Below are 25,737 nucleotides of genomic sequence, written 5' to 3' on the forward strand. Positions count from 1 at the left end.
ATTCAACTTAATAACAATAAAATTGCTTCACAATTACGCCTTTGTTAAATCTTGCGAGAATAACTCAAACATCATACAAGTTTTCCTTTAAATGATCATCAAGCTTACCTAGACACTAAATTCACTGATTAGCCAGAACATTATTACCATCAACCTGCTATTGATATAAACCCATCCAGGTGATGTCAGCTGGTGAGGAACCACTGCTAGTGAGACACACGGTTGTTGCACGTAGTATCAGTGAGCGTGCTTTCCGTGTGTAGAATCGGGAAGGCATGCAATCCATCTGAGTTTCACCAAGGGCAAATTGTGATGGTATGGAGGCTCGGCACGAGCATTTCAGAAACTGCATGACTTGTCGGGTGTTAGAGGAATGCTGCAATCAGTGTCTTCAACACGTGGTGAAACCTCATCCCAACATTGTAGGGCTGGGTGGCCACCCTTCATTACAGGTTTTAGACATCATAGGTTGAGCAGACTAGTAAAACAGGACAGGCCATGAACTGTGAAGGGACTAGCATTAGACTTTAATGCTGAGCAGAGTACTACTGTATCTGAACACACAATGTACCGAACACTCCTAATGATGGGCCTCCGCAGCCAACAACCCATGCATGTGCCAATGTTTACATCATGACATTGGCAACCATGACTGAAATGGGCATGTGACAATCGGCACTGGACTGTGGTGCAGTGGCAGTGTGTTGCATGATCTGATGAATCCCAATACCTTCTTCATCGTGCTGGTGTGAGGGAGTGAATCCATCATCTTCCAGAGGGAGCAGCTCTTTGACACCTTTAGTGTGAGATGAAGACAAGCTGGTGGCAGCTGCATTATGTTCAGGGGAACATTCATGTGGGCATCCATGGGTCCAGTGGAGCTTGTTTGAGGCATAATGATAGCCAAAGTGCATCATACATTGCTTGCAGACCATGTATGTCCCCTTCATGATGATTGTTTCCATATGGCAGCAGCATTTTTCAACAAGTTAATGGGTCACATCACAAGATGAGGAGTGTGATGGAGTGGTTTGAGGAACACAGTGACATGTTCCAATTGATGTGCTCTCCTCCCAACTTGCCGGATCTGAACCCGATCAAACACATCAGGGGATTAAATGAGGTGTCAGAGCTTATCGCCCCCTTCCTTTACAGGAATTGGATGACATGTGTGCAGATGTGGTGCCAACTCCTTCCAGCAACCTACCAAGGCCTCATTGCTTCCACACCATGATGCGTCACCACAGTTGTCTGGGCCAAAGGTGGACATACCAGCTATTATGCAGGTGCCCATAATGTTGTGACTGATCAGTGTATAGTGTATAAATAATAGAACGCAAGTTTTCTCCTCAGAGTAGCTGACTCTGCGGTTTTCTCTGTTGCCCATGTCACACGTCAGAACTCACCATCATTGCTTGTAGCAGTGTTATGATCCAACAGTGAATTCATAAAAGCCTTGCCAATTCTGAATCTTATTAACTGCAAAATTCATGCTGTAATGGACAAAATGATTTTCCTTTTCTGGATTGTGACATGCAATAAAACGTGTTTGCCTTATCACGCAACCTGAGGATACATGAAAATCAAAGTAATGGCACTCCACACACTTTACCATTGAAGAAAATATTCAGTTTAACTTCATTCAGAGTAAATATACAGTCTGTGTAGGGATTCCACAACAGCCCTATTCTCCTTTTACACATTAAAGTAGAAGTACCCGTAATACACCAGACTCATTCTGAGTCATAATTCCGAACTTATAAATTTTCTCATTTTACCAAAACCTCACATGCCCTTCCTTCACCTCCTTTCCATTAATATGCTTAGTGAGATGTTTCAGCAGCAGCATTGAAATTATATGCAGGGGAGTGAGAATTAAATCCCCATATTTAGGTTTTCCATTGTTTTACCTAAAATATTTGATGTTAATGCTGAGATCTATCATTTGAAAAGGCCTCAGCTGATCTCGTGTCATATCCTTGCTTATATTAAATAATGTTAATGACTTCATGGTCAGCAGAATGTTAAAACCTAATCTCCCTCCTTCCATTGGTCTTGGGTATTCATTACATTATCTTTATTATTATTATTATTATTATTATTATTATTATTATGCTGTGAATAGGCCACCTAAGGACCACATTCCAATTTCAGTTCTTCATTCTTTGTTCTATTCTTTTCTTCTAGCATGCTTTCATCTGTTCACTGTGTTTCTTCTTTCTGTCTTCAGACCATTTTGAACTAGTCTTGTTAGTTACCCTGCCTTGGAATCCTTCCATTTTCAATACTTTTTCCCGAAAGACTTCTCTGTTCTTTATATCTTCTGATTTTATATTGTTTCTTCCTAAATCTTATTTTACTTCGTTGACGTGGCTTGTTGGGACTTTTTACTTCACAAATATTTGAAAATCTTATTTATCTATCCACTGTCTTGCATTCAAAATAAATGTCCAAAAAACATGTTTTCTTTTTCTCATTATTTTCTATATTTCAGTATATTTAAGCATTACTTCATGGTTTCAACCTCCTCCTGTGTTTTGTGGTTCTACTTAATATTTTCTTTTGTGGTCCTAATATTTTCCTTATAATTCAGCTTTCTAGTACTTCTAATTTATCTAAATTTTAGTTTAATGCCAGACATTTGCTTGTATATAGGCATTCTGGCTTCACTACTGTGTTGTAATGCCTTGGTTTTGCATTTTTGGATAGACACTTTTTATTTTACAGCTCTTTGATAATACTACATGCTCTCCCAATTTTATTCAATCTTTCCGCTATGGCAGATTTTTCCAAAGCATTTTCTTGGATTATCTCCCCTAGATATTTGAATTTTTTTACCCTCTTTATTTGGCCAGTATCTGTTTTTCAAGAGTTTTGGAGCATCCATAATGTTTGTTACAAATTTTCTTTTTTTGTGCAGAAATTCTTAAGCCAGTTCTGCTGGGTGTTTTTTTTTTTTTTTTTTTTTTTTTTTTTCAAAGAGATTCACTTGTGTTATAGCAGATGCCACATTTTTGGAAAGTATAGCAAAATCATCTGAAAATGCAAGACAGTTAATTTCATTCTTTTTGCTCCCTCTTCCTAACCTTATAGGCGAGGTGTTGGGTTCAATAAATTTTTCATTCCAAATTCTTATTGTTTTCTCTAATCCACTATTAAAAAGAATTGGAGATAGGCCATCACCTTGTCATACACCTGTTTTTTATTTCGAAAGGCTGTGAAATTTTTCCCATAAATTTTACTTTACGGGCTGAATCTGTAAGTATTTCAAGGATCAGTTTTGCCAGTTTAGACTTTACACCAAATTCTCGGATTATTTTATCTATAGTTTCTCTGTCAACAGAATCAAAATCCTGTGTTGTTGTTGTTGTTGTTGTTGTTGTTGTTGTTATTATTATTATTATTATTATTATTAGTAGTAGTAGTAGTAGTAGTAGTAGTAGTATTACTGTCCTCATCTCCTACTGAACAGATTTCTGATTTGCTTGAATAACTCACAGAAACGATTGTTCATAAGCTCCAGCTTTATCCAGACATGCATAACATACTAGATATTTTGAAATCTGTACCTACTCCAGTCCTGCCTGACCTCCTTCCTTCCCATTTTGGATAATATTCAGAAATACCTCTTGTGTCCTTGTATACCGAATGCCTCAGACCTAACATATAGGCTTTCTTTCTCAGCAGTGTATAGGTGATCTTTTCCAAGTTAAATATGTTTTAAGAAAATAGTAAGGGCAATGGAGTGGTGAGGCTTACATTGCATGAAGCTGGTGGAAAAGGAGGAACTGAAATCAGCTGCAGAATATCAAATGGGAACATGAGGACAAAATTACAACCATTGTAAAAAGCTCTCACAACTATTTTTGTCTAAAAAGTATTTCCGTGTTTTGCAAAGTTTTGGTGATATAATCAAAAACTCATCCTGGATGAGCATGTCCTGTCATTCAATTGAAGTGAGTAGGGACGTTGGTGCGGAATTGTTGGGACAGTTCCTAGCTGTATTCGACATATGCTTGGAGAGGGATTTCATGCATTAATTCTCGTGCTGTTGTGAAATGTCCAGATATTACTGGCTTACTTATCCAGAGTATTTTTCCCCTCCTGGTGTCTTCTTTCTTCTTTTTGTGGACTTTGTCTCCTGTACAGTTTAGCTTGTGCTGGAAATGGAATTGAGCTTGTCTGTTTCCAATAAGTTACTAACTAATAGAAGTCACTCTTTTAAGACATACGTAGATTCTTTCAGCTCATACAATCTCAGAACATCCTATACAATAATTGTGTGCCTTTATTGTTTGGCAATTATATCAAGAAATACAAATTGATAGATAGTTCAATGCAAACTTTGTATCGTACTTCAGAGCAGACTATCTTCTCTTTCTTTCATGATGTAGTCCATTTTCATGGTGCCCCCCTGCGGGTTCGGGGGTTAGAATAGGCCTGCGGTATTCCTGCCTGTCGTAAGAGGCGACTAAAAGGAGTCTCAAATGTTTTGGCCTTATGTGATGGTCCCCTCTCGGGTTTGACCTCCATCTTTCTAAATTATTCCGAAGAGTGAGCCAATTGGGGAAGGGCGCCTTACGTGGTGCACTGTATCCATCATGCATTGAGACCTTTAGCCGGCTTTTTCGTCGTTGCAATGGTGTCCCGCTCATTTTCCATCTCTTGGGTGAGGATACGTCCCTGGGTGCGATTCCCATGCTGCACTCTGCAGTGTTTCTTTTAACTGCGACGACGACCTTGGACAGTTTTGCACCTAAGATCCAGCACGGTAGCCAGTCCGTTGTGGTGGGGCCGCCATGTACCCTCTTGGTTGTAGCCCCCTGACAACACAGGGATCGCTCTACTGATGCCTGCGCCGTTAACTCCCCACGTATGCCAAGGGGTAGATGCCCGTCTCCCTGGGGCATCAGGACTCCTGGCAATGGACATCCTGCCAGGTAGCTATTGCTGCGGCTGGTTGGCGCCCGTGGGGAGGGCCCTTGGTCAGAGTAGGTGGCATCAAGGTGGATGACGCGCAATGAAACGTGGTACATCATCTCTCGCTGGCGGCCAGCCGCCAGCAGTCTCTAAGCGTTCTTGGGCTCAATTTAATGCTGAAAAGTACAATCCGAAAACGTTCCCCTCTCTGGCCACGCCGTGGGAGGAGCGTAAGTCTCAGGATGGAGGTAATAGTTATTCGCCCCGATTCTTAGTTGGTACGAGAGCTGATGGGGAGTCTTTTCTCTCCACAAAGCCTCAGTTCTTCGTCGAGCATTTAGAGGACAAGTTTGGGGAGGTGGAGGGCTTGTCAAAAATGCGCTCTGGATCGGTCCTGATCCAAACGGCATCCTCTGCCCAGTCACGACGGTTGCTTGCTTGTGACAAGTTGGGGGATGTTGCTGTTACGATCACGCCACATAAGAGTTTAAATATGGTTCAGGGAGTTATTTACCATAACGACCTTCTTTTGCAGTCTGATGACGAGCTGCGTGCCATTTTAGAGCGCAGGGGTGTACATTTCGTCCGGCGCGTTCATCGGGGTCCGAAGGAAAATCAGATAGCTACCGGTGCCTTCATCTTGGCCTTCGAGGGTGATAAGTTACCGGAAAAGGTCAAGGTGATGGTCTACCGATGTGATGTCAGGCCCTATATTCCTCCCCCGATGCGGTGCTTCAAGTGCTGGAAGTTCGGCCATATGTCTTCCCGCTGCACTTCCAGCCTCACATGTCGAGATTGCGGACGCCCGTCTCATCCCGATACTCCATGTGCCCCGCCTCCCATCTGTGTCAACTGCGGGGAGCACCATTAACCTTGCTCGCCTGACTGCAAAGTCTTTCAGAAAGAGCGCAAAATCATGGAATATAAGACCCTGGACCGGCTGACCTATACTGAGGCCAAAAGGAAATATGACAGACTCCATCCTGTGAGAATGACATCTTCTTATGCAGCTGCTACCACAACTGTGCTAGCCCCATCAGTTTCGAGACTTCCAGCCAGCTCGATAAGCAGTAAGACTCCTCCTGCCCCCTTGCCCGTGGGGGGCTCTACCCAACCGGTTGCTCCAGCACCACCTACCTCAGGAGCAACCTCCTCCCAACCGGCGGGGACGTCCGTCCCCGCTTCTCAGCCGGAGAAGCGTCTAACTTCTTCGGCTACTCTCGCCCGTAAGAGTTCCCTTGGGACCCTCCCTTCCCAGGGTTCCACCAGCGGGAAGGATGACGGCCGCCAGTGGCATAAGTCCTCTCCAGCGGCCGGGCGTAGGGCTTCACGATCCTCCTCTGTCCCGGAGACAGAATCGGTGAAGCCTTCCCAGCCGGTGCAACCCAAGTTTCAGCGAGAGAAGTCCAAGAGAAAGACCTCTAAGGCCAAAGAACTTGCGGTGGCACCAACCCCACCGCACCTTTCGCGCTCTGCGTCTGAGGATGAAGTCGAGATTCTAGCATCCGCTGAGGACCTTGATCTCGCTGGTCCCTCAGACGCCATGGATGCCTCTCGTACGGGTACTGAATCGGTGGCAGTGATTGAACAAGCGGCGTAAATTGCCTTCCCAGTCCTTTCACGCCTTTCTCAGCCATGGACAATATCATCCTCCAGTGGAACTGCGGCAGTTTTTTCCACCATCTAGCTGAGCTCCAACAACTTATCAGCCTTCACCCTTTTTTCTGCATTGCTCTTCAGGAAACTTGGTTTCCAGCAATGCGAACCCCCGCCCTCCGTGGCTATCGGGGTTATTATAAGAACCGGGCAGCATATGAAAGGGTGTCGGGTGGCGTCTGCCTCTATGTCCTTCACACTCTGCACAGCGAGTCTGTCCCTCTCCAAACACCTTTAGAGGCTGTCGCTGTTCGGGTGTGGACGCCAAAGGCTGTTACCGTCTGCAGTCTTTACCTTCCACCGGATGGTGATGTCTTGCAGCATGTCCTGGCTGCGCTGATAGCCCAATTGCCGCCACCTTTCTTGCTATTGGGCGACTTCAACGCCCATAACCCTCTGTGGGGTGGGTCAGTGGCAACAGGTCGAGGCGCCATCGTTGAGCATTTATTGTCGCAGCTCGATCTCTCGATTTTAAATGATGGTGCCTTCACACACTTCAGTGTGGCGCATGGCACATACTCCGCCATTGACCTTTCAATCTGTAGCCCTAGCCTCTTACCGTCTGTCCAATGGAGTGTGCATGACGACCTGTGTGGTAGTGACCACTTTCCGATCTTTCTGTCACTACCACAGCGTCACTCTTCTGGGCGCCCTAGCAGATGGGCTATGAATAAGGCTGACTGGGACTTGTTCTGCTCCACTGCCGCTCTTGAATCTCTCTCTAATGACAACATTGATGCGGTGGTTCAATCGGTCACCACCAGCATCGTTACTGCCGCCGAATCTGCCATTCCCCGATCTTCTGGGTCCCCTCGGCGGAAGGCTGTGCCTTGGTGGTCGCCTGATATCGCTGAAGCGATTAAAGATCACCCGGGGGCGCTCCAGCGTCACAAGCAACATCCCTCCTTAGACCACCTTATCGCCTTCAAACGGCTGCGTGCGCGGGCCCGCCTCCTTATCCGCCAAGGCAAGGAGTGCTGGGAGCGGTATGTGTCCACCATTGGCCTCCATGTCACTCCTTCGCAGGTCTGGGCCAAGATTCGACGCGTCTACAGCTATTGGACCCCTGCCAGCGTCCCTGCGCTCTCACTGAATGGAGCAGTTTGTACTGACTCCGATCTCATTGCGAATCGCTTAGCAGAGCATTTTGCTATGAGTTCCGCTTCTGCAAATTACCCCCAGGCCTTCCGCTCCATTAAAGAGCGGATGGAACGTCGGAACATTTCGTTTCACACCAACCACCCAGGATCTTACAATGCTCCATTCAGTGAGTGGGAATTTCGCAGTGCCCTAGCTGCTTGCCCTGATACCGCTCCTGGGCCAGATGGCATCCACTGTCAGATGCTGAAACACCTTTCAGTGGACTGCCAGCGGCGCCTTCTCGATCTTTACAACCGTCTTTGGGTCGAGGGGGTGTTTCCGTCGCAATGGCGGGAAGGCGTTGTCATCCCCGTTTTGAAACCTGGAAAGACCCCTCTGGAGGTGGACAGCTACCGCCCCATTAGCCTCACCAACGTTCTTTGTAAGCTTCTCGAACGGATGGTGAGCCGGCGCTTGAATTGGGTACTGGAATCTCGGGGCCTTCTGGCTCCGTCTCAGGGTGGGTTCCGGAAAGGCCGCTCCGCCAACGACAATCTGGTGAGCCTGGAGTCGGCCATCCGTACTGCCTTTGCTTGCCGTCAGCACCTGGTCGCTGTCTTTTTCGACATGCGGAAGGCGTACGATACGACATGGCGTCATCACATCCTTTCTACGCTTCATGGATGGGGTCTTCGGGGTCCTCTGCCGCTTTTTATCCGCAATTTCCTGTCGTATCGTACCTTCCGCTTGCAAGTCGCAGCCTCCTATAGTTCCACCCACGTCCAGGAGAACGGTGTGCCACAGGGTTCTGTTTTAAGTGTCTGCCTGTTTTTAATAGCCATTAACGGGCTCGCTGCGGCCGTGGGAAATTCTGTCTCTGCTTCCCTGTATGCTGACAACTTCTGCCTTTATTACAGCTCTACTGGCATTGCAGCTGTTGAACGTCAGCTACAGGGCGCTATCCGTAAGGCACAGTCTTGGGCTGTAGCGCATGGGTTTCAGTTTTCGGCAGCCAAGACCCGCGTTATGCATTTCTGCCGGCGCCGAACAGTCCATCCTGAGCCGCGGCTTTATCTTGCCGACGAACTCCTTGCTGTGGTGGAGACCCACAGGTTTTTGGGGCTGGTTTTCGATGCCCGGTTGACTTGGCTGCCTCATATCCGGCAGCTTAAACAGACGTGTTGGCGGCATCTAAATGCTCTGAGATGCTTGAGCCACACCCGCTGGGGCGCCGACCGCTCTACCCTGTTGCGGCTCTACCAGGCGTTAATCCAGTCCTGTCTGGATTATGGGAGCCTGGCTTATGACTCAGCATCCCCATCTGCGTTACAGGTGCTGGACCCAATTCTCCACAGCGGGATACACCTTGCCACTGGTGCTTTCTGCACCAGCCCTGTGGACAGCGTACTAGTGGAGGCAGGTGTACCTCCACTGCGGTTCCGTGCTGGCTGCTTATGCTGCCCATGTTCTAAGCTTGCCCGGGCATCCAAATTATCGTGTCCTGTTCCCGCAGTCAGTCGTCCATCTGCCAGACCGTCGGCCCCGGTCGGGTTGTCCGATCGCCGTATGCGTCAAGGAGCTTCTCTGCGGGCTTGGGTTTTTCCCTGTTCCACCTCCTTTCCGGGCGCCTCTGCGTACACCCCCGTGGTGTGTTCCTCGCCCTTGCCTTCGGCTCGACTTGGTACAGGGCTCGAAGGACTCGGTCCCTCCAGAGGCCTTCCGCCGCCACATTTATTCCATCCTGGCCACGTATCAGGGCTCTGGAATTGTTTACACCGACGGTTCGATGGTTGGTGGTCATGTCGGGTATGCGCTAACTCTAGGGGACCATTCCGAACAACGGTCCTTGGCGGCTGGCTGCAGCGTTTACACTGCTGAGCTAGTCGCCATCTTTCGAGCCCTAGAGTATATCCGCTCCTGCTCAGGTGAGTCCTTCGTTATCTGTAGCGATTCCCTGAGTGGTTTACGAGCTCTCGACCAGTGTTTTCCTCGTTCTCGTCTGGTGATGGCTATCCATGAGTCCCTGCATACTCTTGCGCGTTGTGGCCGCTCTGTGGTCTTTGTGTGGACCCCGGGTCATGTCGGTATCCCGGGCAATGAACATGTTGACCGCCTGGCGAAAGAGGCCACGAGTAAACCATCTCTGGATGTTGGCCTCCCAGAGGCTGATTCGCGGGCAGTCCTCCGCCGAAAAGTTTTTGCGCTTTGGGACGCTGAATGGCGCGATCGGATTACACCCAATAAACTCCGTGCCATTAAGGAGACGACGACTGTGTGGCGGTCCTCCATGCGAGCCAACCGCAGAGACTCAGTCGTCCTTTGTCGGCTCCGCATTGGCCACTCCCGGCTAACACACAGTTATTTATTGCGCCGGGAGGACCCTCCTGTACGTCGCTGCGGGGCGGCTTTGACGGTGGCCCACATTCTGTTGGCCTGCCCCCTTTTAGCTGTGGTCAGGCAGACATTTGCGCTGCCTGATACGCTCCCTGCCGTTTTATCTGATGACCCTGTTATGGCTGCCTTAGTTTTACGTTTTATTAGGGCAGGGAGTTTTTATTCTTTAATCTGAGTGTTTCTGTTTTATTTTATTGTTTTGTGTTGATTCTGGCCTTTGGCCTATGATTTTAAACTGATCTTTTAATGTGTTTCTAAGTGGTTGGCTTTTCCTTTTTTATTTCTATGGTCGGCCAACCACTGTCACAATCTGTGTGGTTTTAGTTCGTTTTGTCTTGTCTTTGTCTCAGTTTCTCTTGTTCTGTATCGTCTGTGATCTATTCTGTTCCTCGTTTTTATTCTCTGTGGGTGTTCTTTGTATTTGGAAAAAGGGACCGATGACCGTAGCAGTCTGGTCCCTTCATCCCCCAAACCAACCAACCAACTTTTCATGGTGTGTGTGATTCCAAGGTGCGCAGTATGTCTCTGAGGCAAGGGCACAGCTGCATAGAATAACTGCCAAACTAGCAGGTGCCTTAAAGCCTGACCAAACTGCCAGCATCACCCCCTCTTATAGAAATACTGTCACCAACTGGACTCAGTTACTTGCACAGATAACGCAAAATTTCCAGGCAGTATGTGTGTCGAAACTTACTAAACCAATTGATAAAAATTAACTGCATGTTTGACAATCATTATTCATTGGTACTATAAATGTTCTGAAACACATCACTTCATTGTAGTGGTATGTTACACCTCATGGTGTAACTTGCATTTCCTCATTGCTAATGACTTTACTCATGCTTAACAACAATCATCTCACTGGTACTTTTCTGTGGTGATCTTCATTTTTTTGTAATTCTTTAGTGTTGCCTGAATTACCCACAAGAAGACTGAGTTTATGTAAACGTTTGTCAAGATTACTCACACTGGTCACAACATGTGTTTTAATGATTGGAAGCAGTAACTACACTAGTAGAGAGGTGCAACTGGCCCACAATCTACATCTATATACATATTCCACAGGTGACCATATGGTGTTTGGCTCAGGATACCTTATATCACTGCTAGACATTCTCTTTCCTGTTGCACTCAATTGGAATGAGAAAAAAATGACACTGCAGAAATGTACGTACAGTATTGTTACTAGAAATACTTTGGTGCCTAAGGATTAGTTTTAAATTTAGAATTTGTTCCAGACAAGATCCGTTTGGTCTAAAACCTGTTTGTTATTCACCAATTTTAGGTTCTAACTGTTCTTGGGCTCAATAAAAAAAAAAATGGCAGTAGAATTTTGTATGTGACCAGGAGAAGAAAGCAAGAGTCCTCAGCAATTATTAACATTGGTTTTACCCCCTTTTTTATGCAATGGATGAATTAGGCCAGTTTTCCAATCCTCAGATATTTTCTCAATTTGCCAGATATGTCCTATTAGTTGAGTGACCTTTTTTATGGTATTAGTGCCAGCTGATTTTATTAGTTCTGCAAGTATACTGTCTTCTCCAGATGCTTTATTGTTTTTAAGTCTCTTAATTTGTTTAGTTATTTCTATTTTGTGCGGTTCTTTAGAGTTAGGGTTGGTGTTACTAGTTTGCTGTGGTTGGAAGTTATTTGCTGATTACAGTTTGATAGTTTTTCTAATTAATTACCTTAATACCTTACAATTTTCCTGGTTGCTAAGAGCCAGACTGACATTTTCATCTTTGAAGCAAAGACTTTGAGGTTGGTAATCGGTTAATTTTGCTTTGAATGTTTTATAAAAGTTTCTTGTATTGTTTGTTTGGAAGTCTTTTTCAGTTTCAAAAAATTTGGCATTTTTGTAGTTTCTTTTAGTCTGTCAGATTAATTTAGATATTTCTTTACTTACTGTTTGAAAGGTGTTGTGCGTATTTTCAGCTTTGTTACTATTCCAATTTTTGAATGCCTCATGCGTAGACTTCACTGCTGTTTCACAATCTGCATTCCACCAAGGGTGTTTTGTTTCTTTCAAAGTGGAATTAAATTTTGTGCTGTTTTGATGAACTTTTCTTTTAGCTTTTGCTAATTACTGGACTGTTTTTTGTCAAGTTCGCTTGTTAGAGTTCAGGTTTTTTAGCAGTATCAAATTTTGGGATAACATTCAGTTTGATATATTATTTGGATTCTGGATTTGCAAATCTTGTAGCACTGTAAAGAAGTATTATTTATTACAGATAAATTTTATGTATATAATTAATAATTTTTATCTTTCAATAGCAATCAATATAACATAATTTTCAACATTGCTGTAGATAAAAATCAATTGTGAACAGTAACTGCTTTTCTGTTAATTATAGATGACACTAATGTGAGCCCATTTTGTGTGTGTGTGTGTGTGTGTGTGTGTGTGTGTGTGTGTAATAAAGCAAATATTGTTTACAAATAATACACTAATGACACTCATTAGTGTAGTTTACAGACTGTGTATTTTGAGACGTTACACATCTGTAGCGCCCCTTCTTGTGATGAGATCTGCAGAACATGCATAGATGAAGTCGCCCAACACTACAGCAACACTGGGCCGTTACCATGGTAACGTAAGCAAAAGCTCATGATCTGATTGGCCATCGTGGATGCGTTAAGCACGAATGCCAAGGCCGCATCAACTGTCAGAGCCCTTCTCTCACCATATGGAGTACACATTTCTTACTCGAAAGACTGGATACAACCATCGTGTACTGAATCTACTTCTCTCTCTCTCTCTCTCTCTCTCTCTCTCTCTCTCTCTCTCTCGGATTTCTTTCTCGTTCTCGAGGGTATAAATATAAAATAATTTATGCAAATAGCTCTTCAAAATGTTCCCCATGCTGTGCATTGAGAAATTTATTGCAGACATACCATTCAGCATTGAATTGTTTGAATCTGTTGGCAGTCAGCATAACACAAGTCCAACCTTGTCTTTGTGTCATATTTACTCCTGGTGGTACACAGTGATGTACTTACAATGCTGTGCTATATCATACCTAACTGCTTTTGACTACATTTCATAAAAAATTTAAGTATAAGAAAAATCAACAATAATTCTGTTTCAGAGGAGAGAGCTGATCCATTTTCTGATCTTCCCATTGAAGACCATGTAGAGAATGTAACTTCTGCTAGGGAGAGCCCGTATGTGGACTTCTATAACAGACACAGGGCAAGAGTCATCTCCAGTTCAGGGGCAGATGAAACTGCAGAAGTCTCAAGGAATTCTGTTGCTAATCAGCTAGAGAATGATGATACTACCGGCATGGAGGAGGCTCTCAATATTAATGCAACCTTAATTCTCAGGTGGCAGGTAAATCGTTTTGTGTATATTTGGTTCATGAGATTGTCTGTGAAGTATATTCTGAGATGTCTAGCAGGTTTGCCTGGTTGAAGATCTCATTGTTATGCACAGCATTTCAGTGACCATATTACTCATTGAAACTGTGTATGTTAAAATGGAGTTTCCATCACAGCAGTGCACAAAAAATACCTGAAGTACAAAGACAATATTTATTGTTGACATGTTAACTTCTTGTAATTTACAATGCAGCTATCTGTCATTGTCCCCACTCCTCTGCCTTTCATCCATGGAAATGGAGGAAACTGTTGGAATAAGAGTAAAAGATTTTAAAGCACTGAGTTTTTTGAGACAGTTTTGAATCAGGGAAACTTCAGCAGATCACTTTCTGGGAGAGAGAGGAAAAATTAAAACAGTAGTTGTGGGAGAAATGCGACATGAGAGTTAATATAGAACTTTGCATACAGTATCTAATAAGTGCTGCTGTGTTTGCTTTGTAGAAAATTCTGTTGTATTGAAATGTTATGATTTCCATCACCTCAAATTTCCTTTGTCTACTTCATCCCACTCTGCATGGCATGTTAATGGAAGGAAATGAACAATGATGTACCGTGGGATAAATAAGTGAAAATCGTTGTGCACTCTCAGTGTACAGTAATTTGTGTGAACTGTGATTGATTTATTCATATCATGACATACATTTGCAATCCATTTGGTTTGCGCACAGGAGAAATATCAGAAATTTGCATTATAGTTAAAGCAATTTTGATGCCAGTAAACAATAACATAACTGTAAAATGTTATTTTTATAAGATTAGATTAGATTAGATTAGATTAGATTTACTTTCATTCCAATTGATCCGTAGTGAACGTAATGTAGCTGGATAGATATTGTGTCTATTCACCAAGCAGCAGCAGGAGAGAATGCTAATAAAGATATTGAAATATGCAAGCTGTATACGTATTTTCTCCTACTGGCACATGTTGAGTAGATTTTTTTATCCATCCAGTTACATTAGATTATCAAAAATTATTTTCATTCATATATTTTTATAAATGATTATGTTTACTTAACTGGATATGTGACAAGTTGTATGCAACATCCTCTGAATAATAACATTTCAGTAGCAGTGCCTTATATAGCTTTCTTTCCAGTGGACCTAATTGTTCTCTTTCAATTTATTACAAATTTTTGTTTCCTTTACTGCAAAGCTAGGTATACGGTTTTACCCAGTGTGAAGCATCAAGTTTTTTTTGTTTCTTGTGTTTGTGTATGAACAAAAGGCTTCTCTCGAATATGGAACCTTGTGCAAAATCCAGAGACATTATTTCTCAATTGGAATAGTAATTTACCCTACTCTGTGTTTTCTGTTACAGAAATTGGATATAAGTCATTGTAGGTCACTGCTCCTAATGCAACATTTGATGAGTTTGTAAATAAGCAAGGCTTGGTTTACAGAATCAAAAGCCTTGATGAGATCAAAGAAGTTTCCTGTGATCTTATTGTCCTTGTTTAATTATGTGCTTATTTCACCAACAAAACTGTTTACTGCATCTATAGTGTTTTTCACTTGTTGATAACCAAACTGACTGTTTAGGATAATGTAATATATCCAATAAAGTTTTGGGTTTGCTAACTGCAGCTTCTTCAAATATTTTAGATGTGACTGAAATAACTGAGATAGGACAATAATGTCCCACAATATCTCTTGATCTCTTTATGAAAACTTGTTTAACTTTGGCATTCTTCAGTGACTGTGGGAAGCGACCAGGTTCAAAACATTAATTACTTTAGCTGGTGGGTGTGCAATTATGGTGTATGCTGTTTTAATAACTTTGGTGTGTATTCCATTCCAACCCAGAGAATTTTTGCTTTTTAATGCTAAATATTAATTTTCTATGTCCTTTATGGAAACACTTTGAAATTTTGTAAGATGTTGAAAATTTTCATTGAGACCAAAATTTACTCACTTTGTTATGGTAATCTGTTCCATTGACAACAGATTTTGCTACATTCATAAATAATTTTACTATGGCATGGACCTGATCAGCAAAATGATCACTTAATCCTTGGCATTGGCGGTAACTAGGTCCTATAGAGTAACCATGGTACACATGGATTACCATGATAGAGCCATTCAAATTGTTACCGAAAAACCCATCCCCTACCCCCCACGCCCCGTCAGAACTCTGGAGATGGGAACTTGCCCTTCAGTATATCCTCTCTTCCCGTTACCCACCAGGCCTCAATCTCCACTAATTTCAAGTTGCCGCCGCTCATACCTCACCTGTCATTCAACAACATCATTGCCTCTGTACTTCCGCCTCGACTGACATCTCTGCCCAAACTCTTTGGCTTTACAAATGTCTGCTTGTGTCTGTATATGTGCGGATGGATATGTGTGTGTGCGAGTGTATACCTGTCCTTTTTTCCCCCTAAGGTAAGTCTTCCTGCTCCCAGGATTGGGGTGACTCCTTGCCCTAAGGCAGAGGGTAAGGACTCATTCCAATCCCGGGAGCGGAAAGACTTACCTTAGGGGGGAAAAAAGGACAGGTATACACTCTCGCGCTCGCGCACACACACACATATCCATCCGCACATACACAGACACAAGCAGACATTTGTAAAGGCAAAGAGTTTGGGCAGAGATGTCAGTCGAGGCAGAAGTAAAGAGGCAAAGATGTTGTTGAAAGACAGGTGAGGTATGAGTGGCGGCAACTTGAAATTAGCGGAGGTTGAGGCCTCGCGGATAACGAGAGAGAGGATATACTGAAGGGCAAGTTCCCATCTCCGGAGTTCTGACAGGTTGGTGTTAGTGGGAAGTATCCAGATAACCCAGACGCTGTAACACTGTGCCAAGATGTGCTGGCCATGCACCAAGGCATGTTTAGCCACAGGGTGATCCTCATTACCAACAAACACTGTTGCTTGTGTCCATTCATGTGAATGGACAGTTTGTTGCTGGTCATTCCCACGTAGAAAGCTTCACAACGTAGGCAGGTCAGTTGGTAAATCACATGGGTGCTTTCACACGTGGCTCTGCCTTTGAACGTGTACACCTTCCGGGTTACAGGACTGGAGTAGGTGGTGGTGGTGGGAGGGTGCATGGGACAGGTTTTACACCGGGGGCGGTTACAAGGGTAGGAGCCAGAGGGTAGGGAAGGTGGTTTTGGGATTTCATAAGGATGAACCAAGAGGTTACGAAGGTTAGGCGGACGGCGGAAAGACATTCTTGGTGGAGTGGGGAGGATTTCATGAAGGATGGATCTCATTTAAGGGCAGGATTTGAGGAAGTCGTATACCTGCTGGAGAGCCACATGCAGAGTCTGATCCAGTCCCGGAAAGTATCCTGTCACAAGTGGGGCACTTTTGTGGTTCTTCTGTGGGAGGTTCTGGGTTTGAGGGGATGAGGAAGTGGCTCTGGTTATTTGCTTCTGTACCAGGTCGGGAGGGCAGTTGTGGGATGCGAAAGCTGTTTTCAGGTTGTTGGTGTAATGGTTCAGGGATTCCGGACTGGAGCAGATTTGTTTGCCACGAAGACTTAGGCTGTAGGGAAGGAACCGTTTGATGTGGAATGGGTGGCAGCTGTCATAATGGAGTTACTGTTGCTTGTTGGTGGGTTTGATGTGGACGGACGTGTGAAGCTGGCCATTGGACAGATGGAGGTCAACATCAAGGAAAGTGGCATGGGATTTAGAGTAGGACCAGGTGAATCTGATGGAACCAAAGGAGTTGAGGTTTGAGAGGAAATTCTGGAGTTCTTCTTCACTGTGAGTCCATATCATGAAGATGTCATCAATAAATCTGTACCAATATTTGGGTTGGCAGGCCTAGGAAACCAAGAAGGCTTCCTCTAAGCGACCCATGAATAGGTTGGCGTACAAGGGGGCCATCCTGGTACCCGTGGCTGTTCCCTTTAATTGTTGGTATGTCTGGTCTTCAAAAGTGAAGAAGTTGTGGGTCAGGATGAAGCTGGCTAAGGTAATGAGGAAAGAGGTTTTAGGTAGCGTGGCAGGTGATCGGCATGAAAGGAAGTGCTCCATCGCAGTGAGGCCCTGGACGTGCAGGATATTTGTGTATAAGGAAGTGGCATCAATGGTTACAAGGATGGTTTCCGGGGGTAACGGATTGGGTAAGGATTCCAGGCGTTCGAGAAAGTGGTTGGTGTCTTTGATGAAGGATGGGAGACTGCAGGTAATGGGTTGAAGGTGTTGATCTACGTAGGCAGAGATACGTTCTGTGGGGGCTTGGTAACCAGCTACAATGGGGCGGCCGGGATGATTGGGTTTGTGAATTTTAGGAAGAAGGTAGAAGGTAGGGGTGCGGGGTGTCGGTGGGGTCAGGAGGTTGATGGAGTCAGGTGAAAGGTTTTGTAGGGGGCCTAAGGTTCTGGGGATTCCTTGAAGCTCCGCCTCGTACGCCAACCTATTCATGGGTCGCTTAGAGTAAGCCTTTTTGGTTACCCAGGCCTGCCAATCCAAAGTTTGGTACAGATTTATTGATGACATCTTCATAATCTAGACTCACAGTGAAGAAGAACTCCAGAATTTCCTTTCCAACCTCAACTCCTTTGGTTCCATCAGATTTACCTGGTCCTACTGCAAATCCCATGCCACTTTCCTTGATGTTGACCTCCACCTGTCCAATGGCCAGCTTCACACGTCCGTCCACATCAAACCCACCAACAATCAACAGTACCTCCATTATGACAGCTGCCACCCATTCCACATCAAACGGTCCCTTCCCTACAGCCTAAGTCTTCGTGGCAAACGAATCTGCTCCAGTCCGGAATCCCTGAACCATTACACCAACAACCTGACAACAGCTTTCGCATCCCACAACTGCCCTCCCAACCTGGTACAGAAGCAAATAACCAGAGCCACTTCCTCATCCTCTCAAACCCAGAACCTGCCACAGAAGAACCACAAAAGTGCCCCACTTGTGACAGGATACTTTTCGGGACTGGATCAGACTCTGAATGTGGCTCTCCAGCAGGGATACGACTTCCTCAAATCCTGCCCTTAAATGAGATCCATCCTTCATGAAATCCTCCCCACTCCACCAAGAGTGTCTTTCCGCTTTCCACCTAACCTTCGTAACCTCTTAGTTCATCCTTATGAAATCCCCAAACCACCTTCTCTACCCTCTGGCTCCTACCCTTGTAACCGCCCCCGGTGTAAAACCTGTCCCATGCACCCTCCCACCACCACCTACTCCAGTCCTGTGTACACGATCAAAGGCACAGCCACGTGTGAAAGCACCCACGTGATCTACCAACTGACCTGCCTGCACTGTGACGCATTCTATGTGGAAATGACCAGCAACAAACTGTCCATTCACATGAATGGACACAAGCAGACAGTGTTTGTTGGTAATGAGGATCACCCTGTGGCTAAACATGCCTTGGTGCACGGCCAGCACATCTTGGCACAGTGTTACTCCATCCGGGTTATCTGGATACTTCCCACTAACACCAACCTATCCGAACTCCGGAGATGAGAACTTGCTCTTCAATATATCCTCTCTTCCCGTTATCCTCCAGGCCTCGATCTCCGCTAATTTCAAGTTGCCGCCACTCATACCTCACCTGTCATTCAGCAATATCTTTGCCTCTGCACTTCCGCCTCGACTGACATCTCTGGCCAAACTCTTTGCCTCTGTATATGTCTGCTTGTGTCTGTATATGTGTGGATGGATAAGTGTGTGTGTGCGAGTGTATGCCCATCCTTTTTTCCCCCTAAGGTAAGTCTTTCCGCTCCCGGGATTGGAATTACTCCTTACCCTCTCCCTTAAAACCCAAATCCTTTCGTCTTTCCCTCTCCTTCCCTCTTTCCTGACGAGGCAACCGTTGGTTGCAAAAGCTAGAATTTTGTGTGTATGTTTGTGTTTGTTTGTGTGTCTATCGACGTGCCAGCGCTTTCGTTTGGTAATATATGGAGGCATTCCACTTGGGAAGAATATATCTGGGAACAAGGATTCTGTAACTTGCCAGACAAGAGTGTTGGTACATTGATGGAAACAGTAACACACACACATACACACAAATTTTGAGCTTTCGCGGCCCATGGTTGCTTCTTCGGGAGGGGGGGGGGGGGGGGGGGGGGGGAATGTGGGTTTTGGGGGAGAGGATGGGGAGTCGTTCCAATCCCGGGAGTGGAAAGTCTGCTTGTGTCTGTTATGTACGGATGGATGTGTGTGTGTGTGTGTGTGTGTGTGTGTGTGTGTGCGCGCGCGCGCGAGTGTAAACATTTCCCTTTTCCCCCCAGGTAAGTCTTACCGCTCCCAGGATTGGAATGACTCCTTATCCTCTCCCTTAAAACCCACTTCCCTTCGTCTTTCCCTCTCCTTCCCTCTTTCCTGATGAAGCAACCGTGGGTTGCAAAAGCTTGAATTTTGTGTGTGTGTTTGTGTTTGTTTGTGTGTCTATCAACATGCCAACGCTTTCGTTTGGTAAGTTATATAAGTACTATTGTGCAGTGGTCTAGGGACATTTTGTGCCCTGGTTAGAAGGCAGCACTCATTAGAGTGAATTTTGATAGACTGACTGATAAGAAGATTCAAGAGGTATTGTAACATTAATGTTAGGTCAAGTAGCCGTTTTCTTTTTCCCTTTAAGGCATGACGAACTACGTGCAAGGAAAGTACCCTAAGTATCCTGTGCAGAGAAACAGTTTTTCTCTCCAACAGAGAATGACCAGTTTCTGGCTGAAATTAATTTAATTAAATAAAATTTATTAAAATGTTTGAGGGAAAGGAACATTCAGTAAGACTTTCAATGTGAGAGACCTGCTATAATTTAATGACGTCAATCCCCTAACAAGTTTAGATTAAGATTATTGTATTATCTGAATAAATGATTGTGTTTAGCCAACAACAAATTACAAGTGAACCTTCTATGGCATGTAGTGTAGTGCACTTTTGTATACTTAACCTATTAAATTACAAATTTGGCGAGGGCTTATACTGGGTGGTAGTAATGTTAATTGGTATAGGTTTGCATCAAGGAAGTAACTTAGCTTAGATTAACTAGTTAAATTAATTAAACTAAAAAGGACTTAATTTTAAGTCAAAAGTGCTAACATCCAATCAGACCTTATCATACTTTAGTTAACAAGTAGGATTGAAGGAACATTCAAGTAACTTCCCACATAGAAATGTGACAAGGGACTCAACGGAAGACCTTGTTACAATAATATTCTTTAAGATCGGTCCGTGCATTACAATACACAGAACCAATATGTTTCAAGAAGCCAAGTGCAAAAAAGTACCCACAATTGGTTCTTTTGGTACCCAAAAACATTATTTTTCAGGGTTTTCTGAGAACCACCCATGAAGAAATGGTGCTTTAATAAGTCACCTAAGGCTCACCCTAGTACATACCTAATGCAAAAGATTTGTTCAATTTGCCTGGGCTCGAGGAAATGTGCTATGTTTAAATTTTCATCCTGTACTGCAGTATAGCTACTGATAGATATACAAATTTTCATTAGGCGGAGGGCTGTCCAAAACAGTTGACATCCCTTATCTCTGTGATCAGTTGACCACCTCAGTCTAATGACTATTTGTACATCTATCGGAAAAGCAGGCATACAGTAGCTATACTTCAGTACAGAATGAAAATTTAAACATGGCACATTTCCTCCAGCACAGGCAAACAGAGCAAATCCTTTGCATTATGTGTGTACTAGGGTGGGCCATATGTGGCTTATAAAAGCACCATTTTTCAGGGACTGTTCTAAGAAAACCCTGAAAAACCATGATTTTTGGGTACCAAACGTACCAATTGTGGGGATGGCCACTTCTATATCATCCATTCATGGCAAATTGTCAAATTTGTTACCGTATGTTCTTTAGATGATGATCCCAGGAAGCCATGAAATTTTTTTGATATAATTATCCATTACAAAGTGCCACAGTTTTGAAGTTACTGTACTTATATATGTAAAATTAGCATTTAATATATGGTCTGGGGTGAAAATGGAGTTTTAACCAACATGTTTAACACATGGCCAGAGTTCTGGGGTCATCAAAAGGGTTCTGAGGTCACCAAACAATGTTTTTAGTTGCAGTTTTTTCAGCAATAGAATTTTGTGAAGCCCTGTCTCTGTATAATAAGCACTTCACACCTACACACGCTTTCATGACCTGGAAATTATTCGATGTTACCACCTGGCAGCATAAGCACCTCACAAAAAATAATTTTTGTCTTATGAATTTGTACTTGCAAATCCAACTCTGCATTTTTTGGTATACTATAGGCATAGCCTAAAAATGTTGTGCATTTTAATGTAGTGTTAAGTTAACTTGGGTTGGATGAGAGTCAATTTTGTGTTAGCTTTATATTGTGGATACTTATTTGTTGTTTATATGTGTCAAAGTATTTAAATGCAACAATGAAAACAATCAATTATTGATAAAATTATTTAATTGTATAGAAGATTAAAAAAATCTACTCATGAAGCGGCAGCAGAACACAAAAGACTGTTGTGATTGGCAAGCTTTTGGAGCCAGTGGCTCCTTCTTTCGGCAGAAGGGTTGAAGGGGAAGGACGAAATGTGAAAGAAAAGGATGGCTGAGGTCTAGGAAAAGGGGTAGATTTCAGGAAAGTCATCCAGAACCACAGGGCAGGGGAGACTTACCATAAGGGATGACTTGCAGTTCTGGGTGGCTTTCCCAAAATCTACCCCTTTTCCTAGACCTCTCCAGTCCTTTTCCTTCACCCTTCTTCCTTCACCTTCAACCCTTGTGCCTGAAGGAGGAGCGACTGGCTCTGAAAGATTGCCAATCACAACAGTCTTTTGTGTGTGTGTTCTGCCACCACTTGGTGAGTAGATTTTTTATTTATCCAATTAAAGTTTTTAAATGTGTTGAAATATAGAAATAAACTGTCAAAACTGTACTGACCTACAGAATTCATTTTATATAAGCAGCACACCCTGGTGTACAGGGAAAAGGAGGAAACCAGCTGAACATTGCTCCTTTCAGAGCAGAAAAAAGGGAATATGCTCCTCTTTAAAAGATTCTGACAGAAAAGTGAGGAACCAGCTGTCTCACTCCTCATTCCACCTTCCTCAACAAAAATTTTGCCGTGCAAACATATTCACACTTTTTGTACTGAAAAAGAGTAGTAAAAAGCAATGATGGTGGAAGAGAGAGGAGACAATGCCAGTTTGTTTGTTTTGTGTGTGTGTGTGTGTGTGTGTGTGTGTGTGTGTGTGTGTGTGTGTGTGAGAGAGAGAGAGAGAGAGAGAGAGAGAGAGAGAGAGAGAGAGAGAGGGGGGGGGGGGGGGTGAGAGTGTCAACAGGGAAAAAAGTACACAGTGGGAGGGAGACACATACAGTCAGTGACAGTGAGAGGGAGATGCTGAGCACGAAGGCTTCACTACAAGGAGAGAGCTGGTGAAAAGATTTAGAACATTCTTGTGTTAAAAGAACAAAAGTACGTCCGCACACCAAAATTTTTGATGATGAAGGCGGAATGAAGATTGATTCAGGTGGTTTCCCAATTTTCAAAAAAAAATGGCTCTGAGCACTATGGGACTTAACATCTGAGGTCATCAGTCCCCTAGAACTTAGAACTACTTAAACCTAACTAACCTAAGGACATCACACACATCCATGCCCGAGGCAGGATTCGAACCTGCGACTGAAGCGCCTTTCCAGACTGAAGCGCCTTTAACCGCCGGCCCCAATTTTCTGTCAGAATCTTTTAAAAAGGAACAGATTTGCATTTTTTGCACTCTGACACGAGCATTTTTCAGCTGCTTTAATGATGAAACTTCAGGAGTACTAAACAGATGAATATGTACATACATATTTCATTACAGCAGTTTCAATGTTTAGAAATATTATGTTAACCACAGTAATTCAGTTAACAGAACTGTTTTGTTGACACTGATATGGTTATGATTTTTTTTAGGAAAAAAATGGAATGTAGTCAAAATGTGTAGCTTCTAAAAACCAAATATAATTAACAAGACAGGATGTTTAAAGAAATTTGTTTAAGGTACTTTGTGTATGTGTATTCAGGTTAAATTATTTATGAAGCAATAACATGCTTTTTTTCTTTTTTTCATATATATGGGTCAGCATATGTGAGAGCATAGAATTTTGCATAATTATGTTCAGGTTTTTTCTCTTTTTAAATGTCAGAAGTGCAAAGTTTCGTGTACAATATTATCAGAAGGGTAGTTCCTACTCACCTTATAGCAGAGATGCTGAATTGCAGATAGGCAAAACAAAAAAGACTGTCATCAGCGTTTTTTGTTGGGCCTATCTGAACCGCGGGACTGCTACGGTTGCAGGTTCGAATCCTGTCTCGGGCATGGATGTGTGTGATGTCCTTAGGTTAGTTAGGTTTAAGTAGTTCTAAGTTCTAGGGGACTGATGACCACAGCAGTTAAGTCCCATAGTGCTCAGAGCCATTTGAACCATTTTGTGCCTATCTGCAACTTAGCATCTCCCTATTTCGTGGGTAGCAACTAGCCTTTTCGTAATAGTGTCAGCATTCCATCCTGGATTTTCCAAAGATTTTTTACCCTTGTCATCTTGCATAAATGACTAATTGTGCAGTTTATTATTAATATTGTGGAACATAAGTCCATGTTTTGCATATACTGATCAACCAGAACATCATGACCACCTACCTAATAGCTGGTATGTCCACCTTTGACATACATAAACAGTGGCAAGCATCATGGCATGGAAGCAGTGAGGCCTTGGTTGATCAGTGGAGGGAGATGGCACATTTGCACACACAAGTCATCCTATGAGCTCTAATGCCATGTTCAATCCGAGATGTATTCGACAGGGTTCACATCTGTTGAGTTGTGGGGCCAGCCCATCAATTGGAACTCACCAGTGTGTTCCTCGAACCACTCCATCACACCCTTGGTCTTGTGACATGGCGCATTATCTTGTTGAAAAATGCCACTGCTGTTGGGGAAACAGGATCATCATGAAGGGGTATCAGTGATCTGCAACCAGTTTACAGCACTGTTTGGCCAACATGGTGCCTTGAACGAACTCAACTAGACGCTTGGATGCCCTTGTGAATACTGCCCAGAACATAATGGAACCGCCACCAGCTTGTCCTTATCCCACATTATAGGTGTCAAGCAGCTGTTCCCCTGGAAGAAGACGGATTTGCTCCCTCTGACCAGCATGATCAAGAAGGTATCAGGATTCATCAGACCATGCATTGCTCTGCCACTGCGCCAATGTCCAGTGCAGGTAGTCACGTGCCTATTTCAGTCATAGTTGCCAATGTCATGGTATTAACATTGGTACATGCCTGGGTTGTTGGCTGTGGAGGCCTATTGTTAGGAGTGTGCACTATGTGCTCACACACACCTATTCTCTACTGATAATTAAAGTGTGATGTTAGTGCCAGCACAGTTCAGCACATTTCCTGTTTTACCAGTGTGTCAAGCCTTTAATATCCGACATCTGTAATGAGGGGTTGCCACCCAACCTCAGGATGCCTGGACATGGTTTAACCTTGGTTTCACCATGTTTTGAAGATGCTTACCACAGCACTCCTCGTCCACTCAAAAAGTCAAGCAGTTTCTGAAATGCTCATGCCCAACCTGTGGGCCATCACAATCTGCCCTCGGTCAAACTCTGATAGATCACATGCATCCCCCATTCTACGCACAGCAGCATGCTCACTGATATCACATGCACTGTATGTGTGTCTTACTAGCAGTCATTTCTCGCCAAGTGGCACTGCTATTGCCTGGATGGTTTTATATCGATAGTAGGTTGGTGGTAGTAAAGTTCTGGCTGATCAGTGTACAGTTTGTGTTGTATTAATATCTGTCTGAGGTACTCCTTGGGAGGCTTGCAGAATTTGAGGTTAGTCAGCAGGTGCCCATTATGTCGCAGCAAGTGTGGCTAAGAGCCTCCAACTTTGCGTGGATGTCATAGGGTGGACCTCAGAATAAGAGGTTTAATCTGTCAAGGAGCTATATATGACAGAATGTTTATGATACGAGGGAAGATCAAAAAGTATTGCACTATAATTTTAATACCAAAAAGTTTAATAGGTGAGAAAACAAAAAAATCACAAATGAAGTTACATCTTTTACGTACTTTTCTGCGTGGTCACCCCATTCTCAATACATTTCTTTCATTGTCGTACCAGTTTCAATATGCCCAGTGCATAGAAGGAGGGGAGTTACTGTGCATTACGTTCTGATCCTCCCTTATGTAACTCATACAAAAATGCTTAGAGTTTATTTTAGTATTAGAATTGATATTGAACTATCCACATATACAGTATGTTGTGTAAGTTTACATAATAAATGCACACTGTTATGTAATCCTGTGGATAATCATTTCAAGTGTATAGAAAAGAATAGCA

The 25,737-nt window shown here is 43.7% G+C and overlaps 1 protein-coding gene across 3 annotated transcripts in view; it reads left to right on the forward strand.

Moving 5' to 3' along the window:
* The window catches only part of LOC126191356 (trafficking protein particle complex subunit 8), a 313,324-nt gene that overhangs the window by 251,010 nt on the left and 36,577 nt on the right, over positions 1–25,737 (forward strand). For all 3 annotated transcript variants that reach the window (XM_049932196.1, XM_049932197.1, XM_049932199.1), the window contains one exon: positions 13,140–13,384. In XM_049932196.1, the coding sequence (XP_049788153.1) occupies positions 13,140–13,384 (245 nt within the window). The remainder of the gene's footprint in view (positions 1–13,139; positions 13,385–25,737) is intronic.

The sequence above is a fragment of the Schistocerca cancellata genome, chromosome 6 (genome assembly GCF_023864275.1).
Source record: "Schistocerca cancellata isolate TAMUIC-IGC-003103 chromosome 6, iqSchCanc2.1, whole genome shotgun sequence".
NCBI classification, from domain to species: domain Eukaryota; kingdom Metazoa; phylum Arthropoda; class Insecta; order Orthoptera; family Acrididae; genus Schistocerca; species Schistocerca cancellata.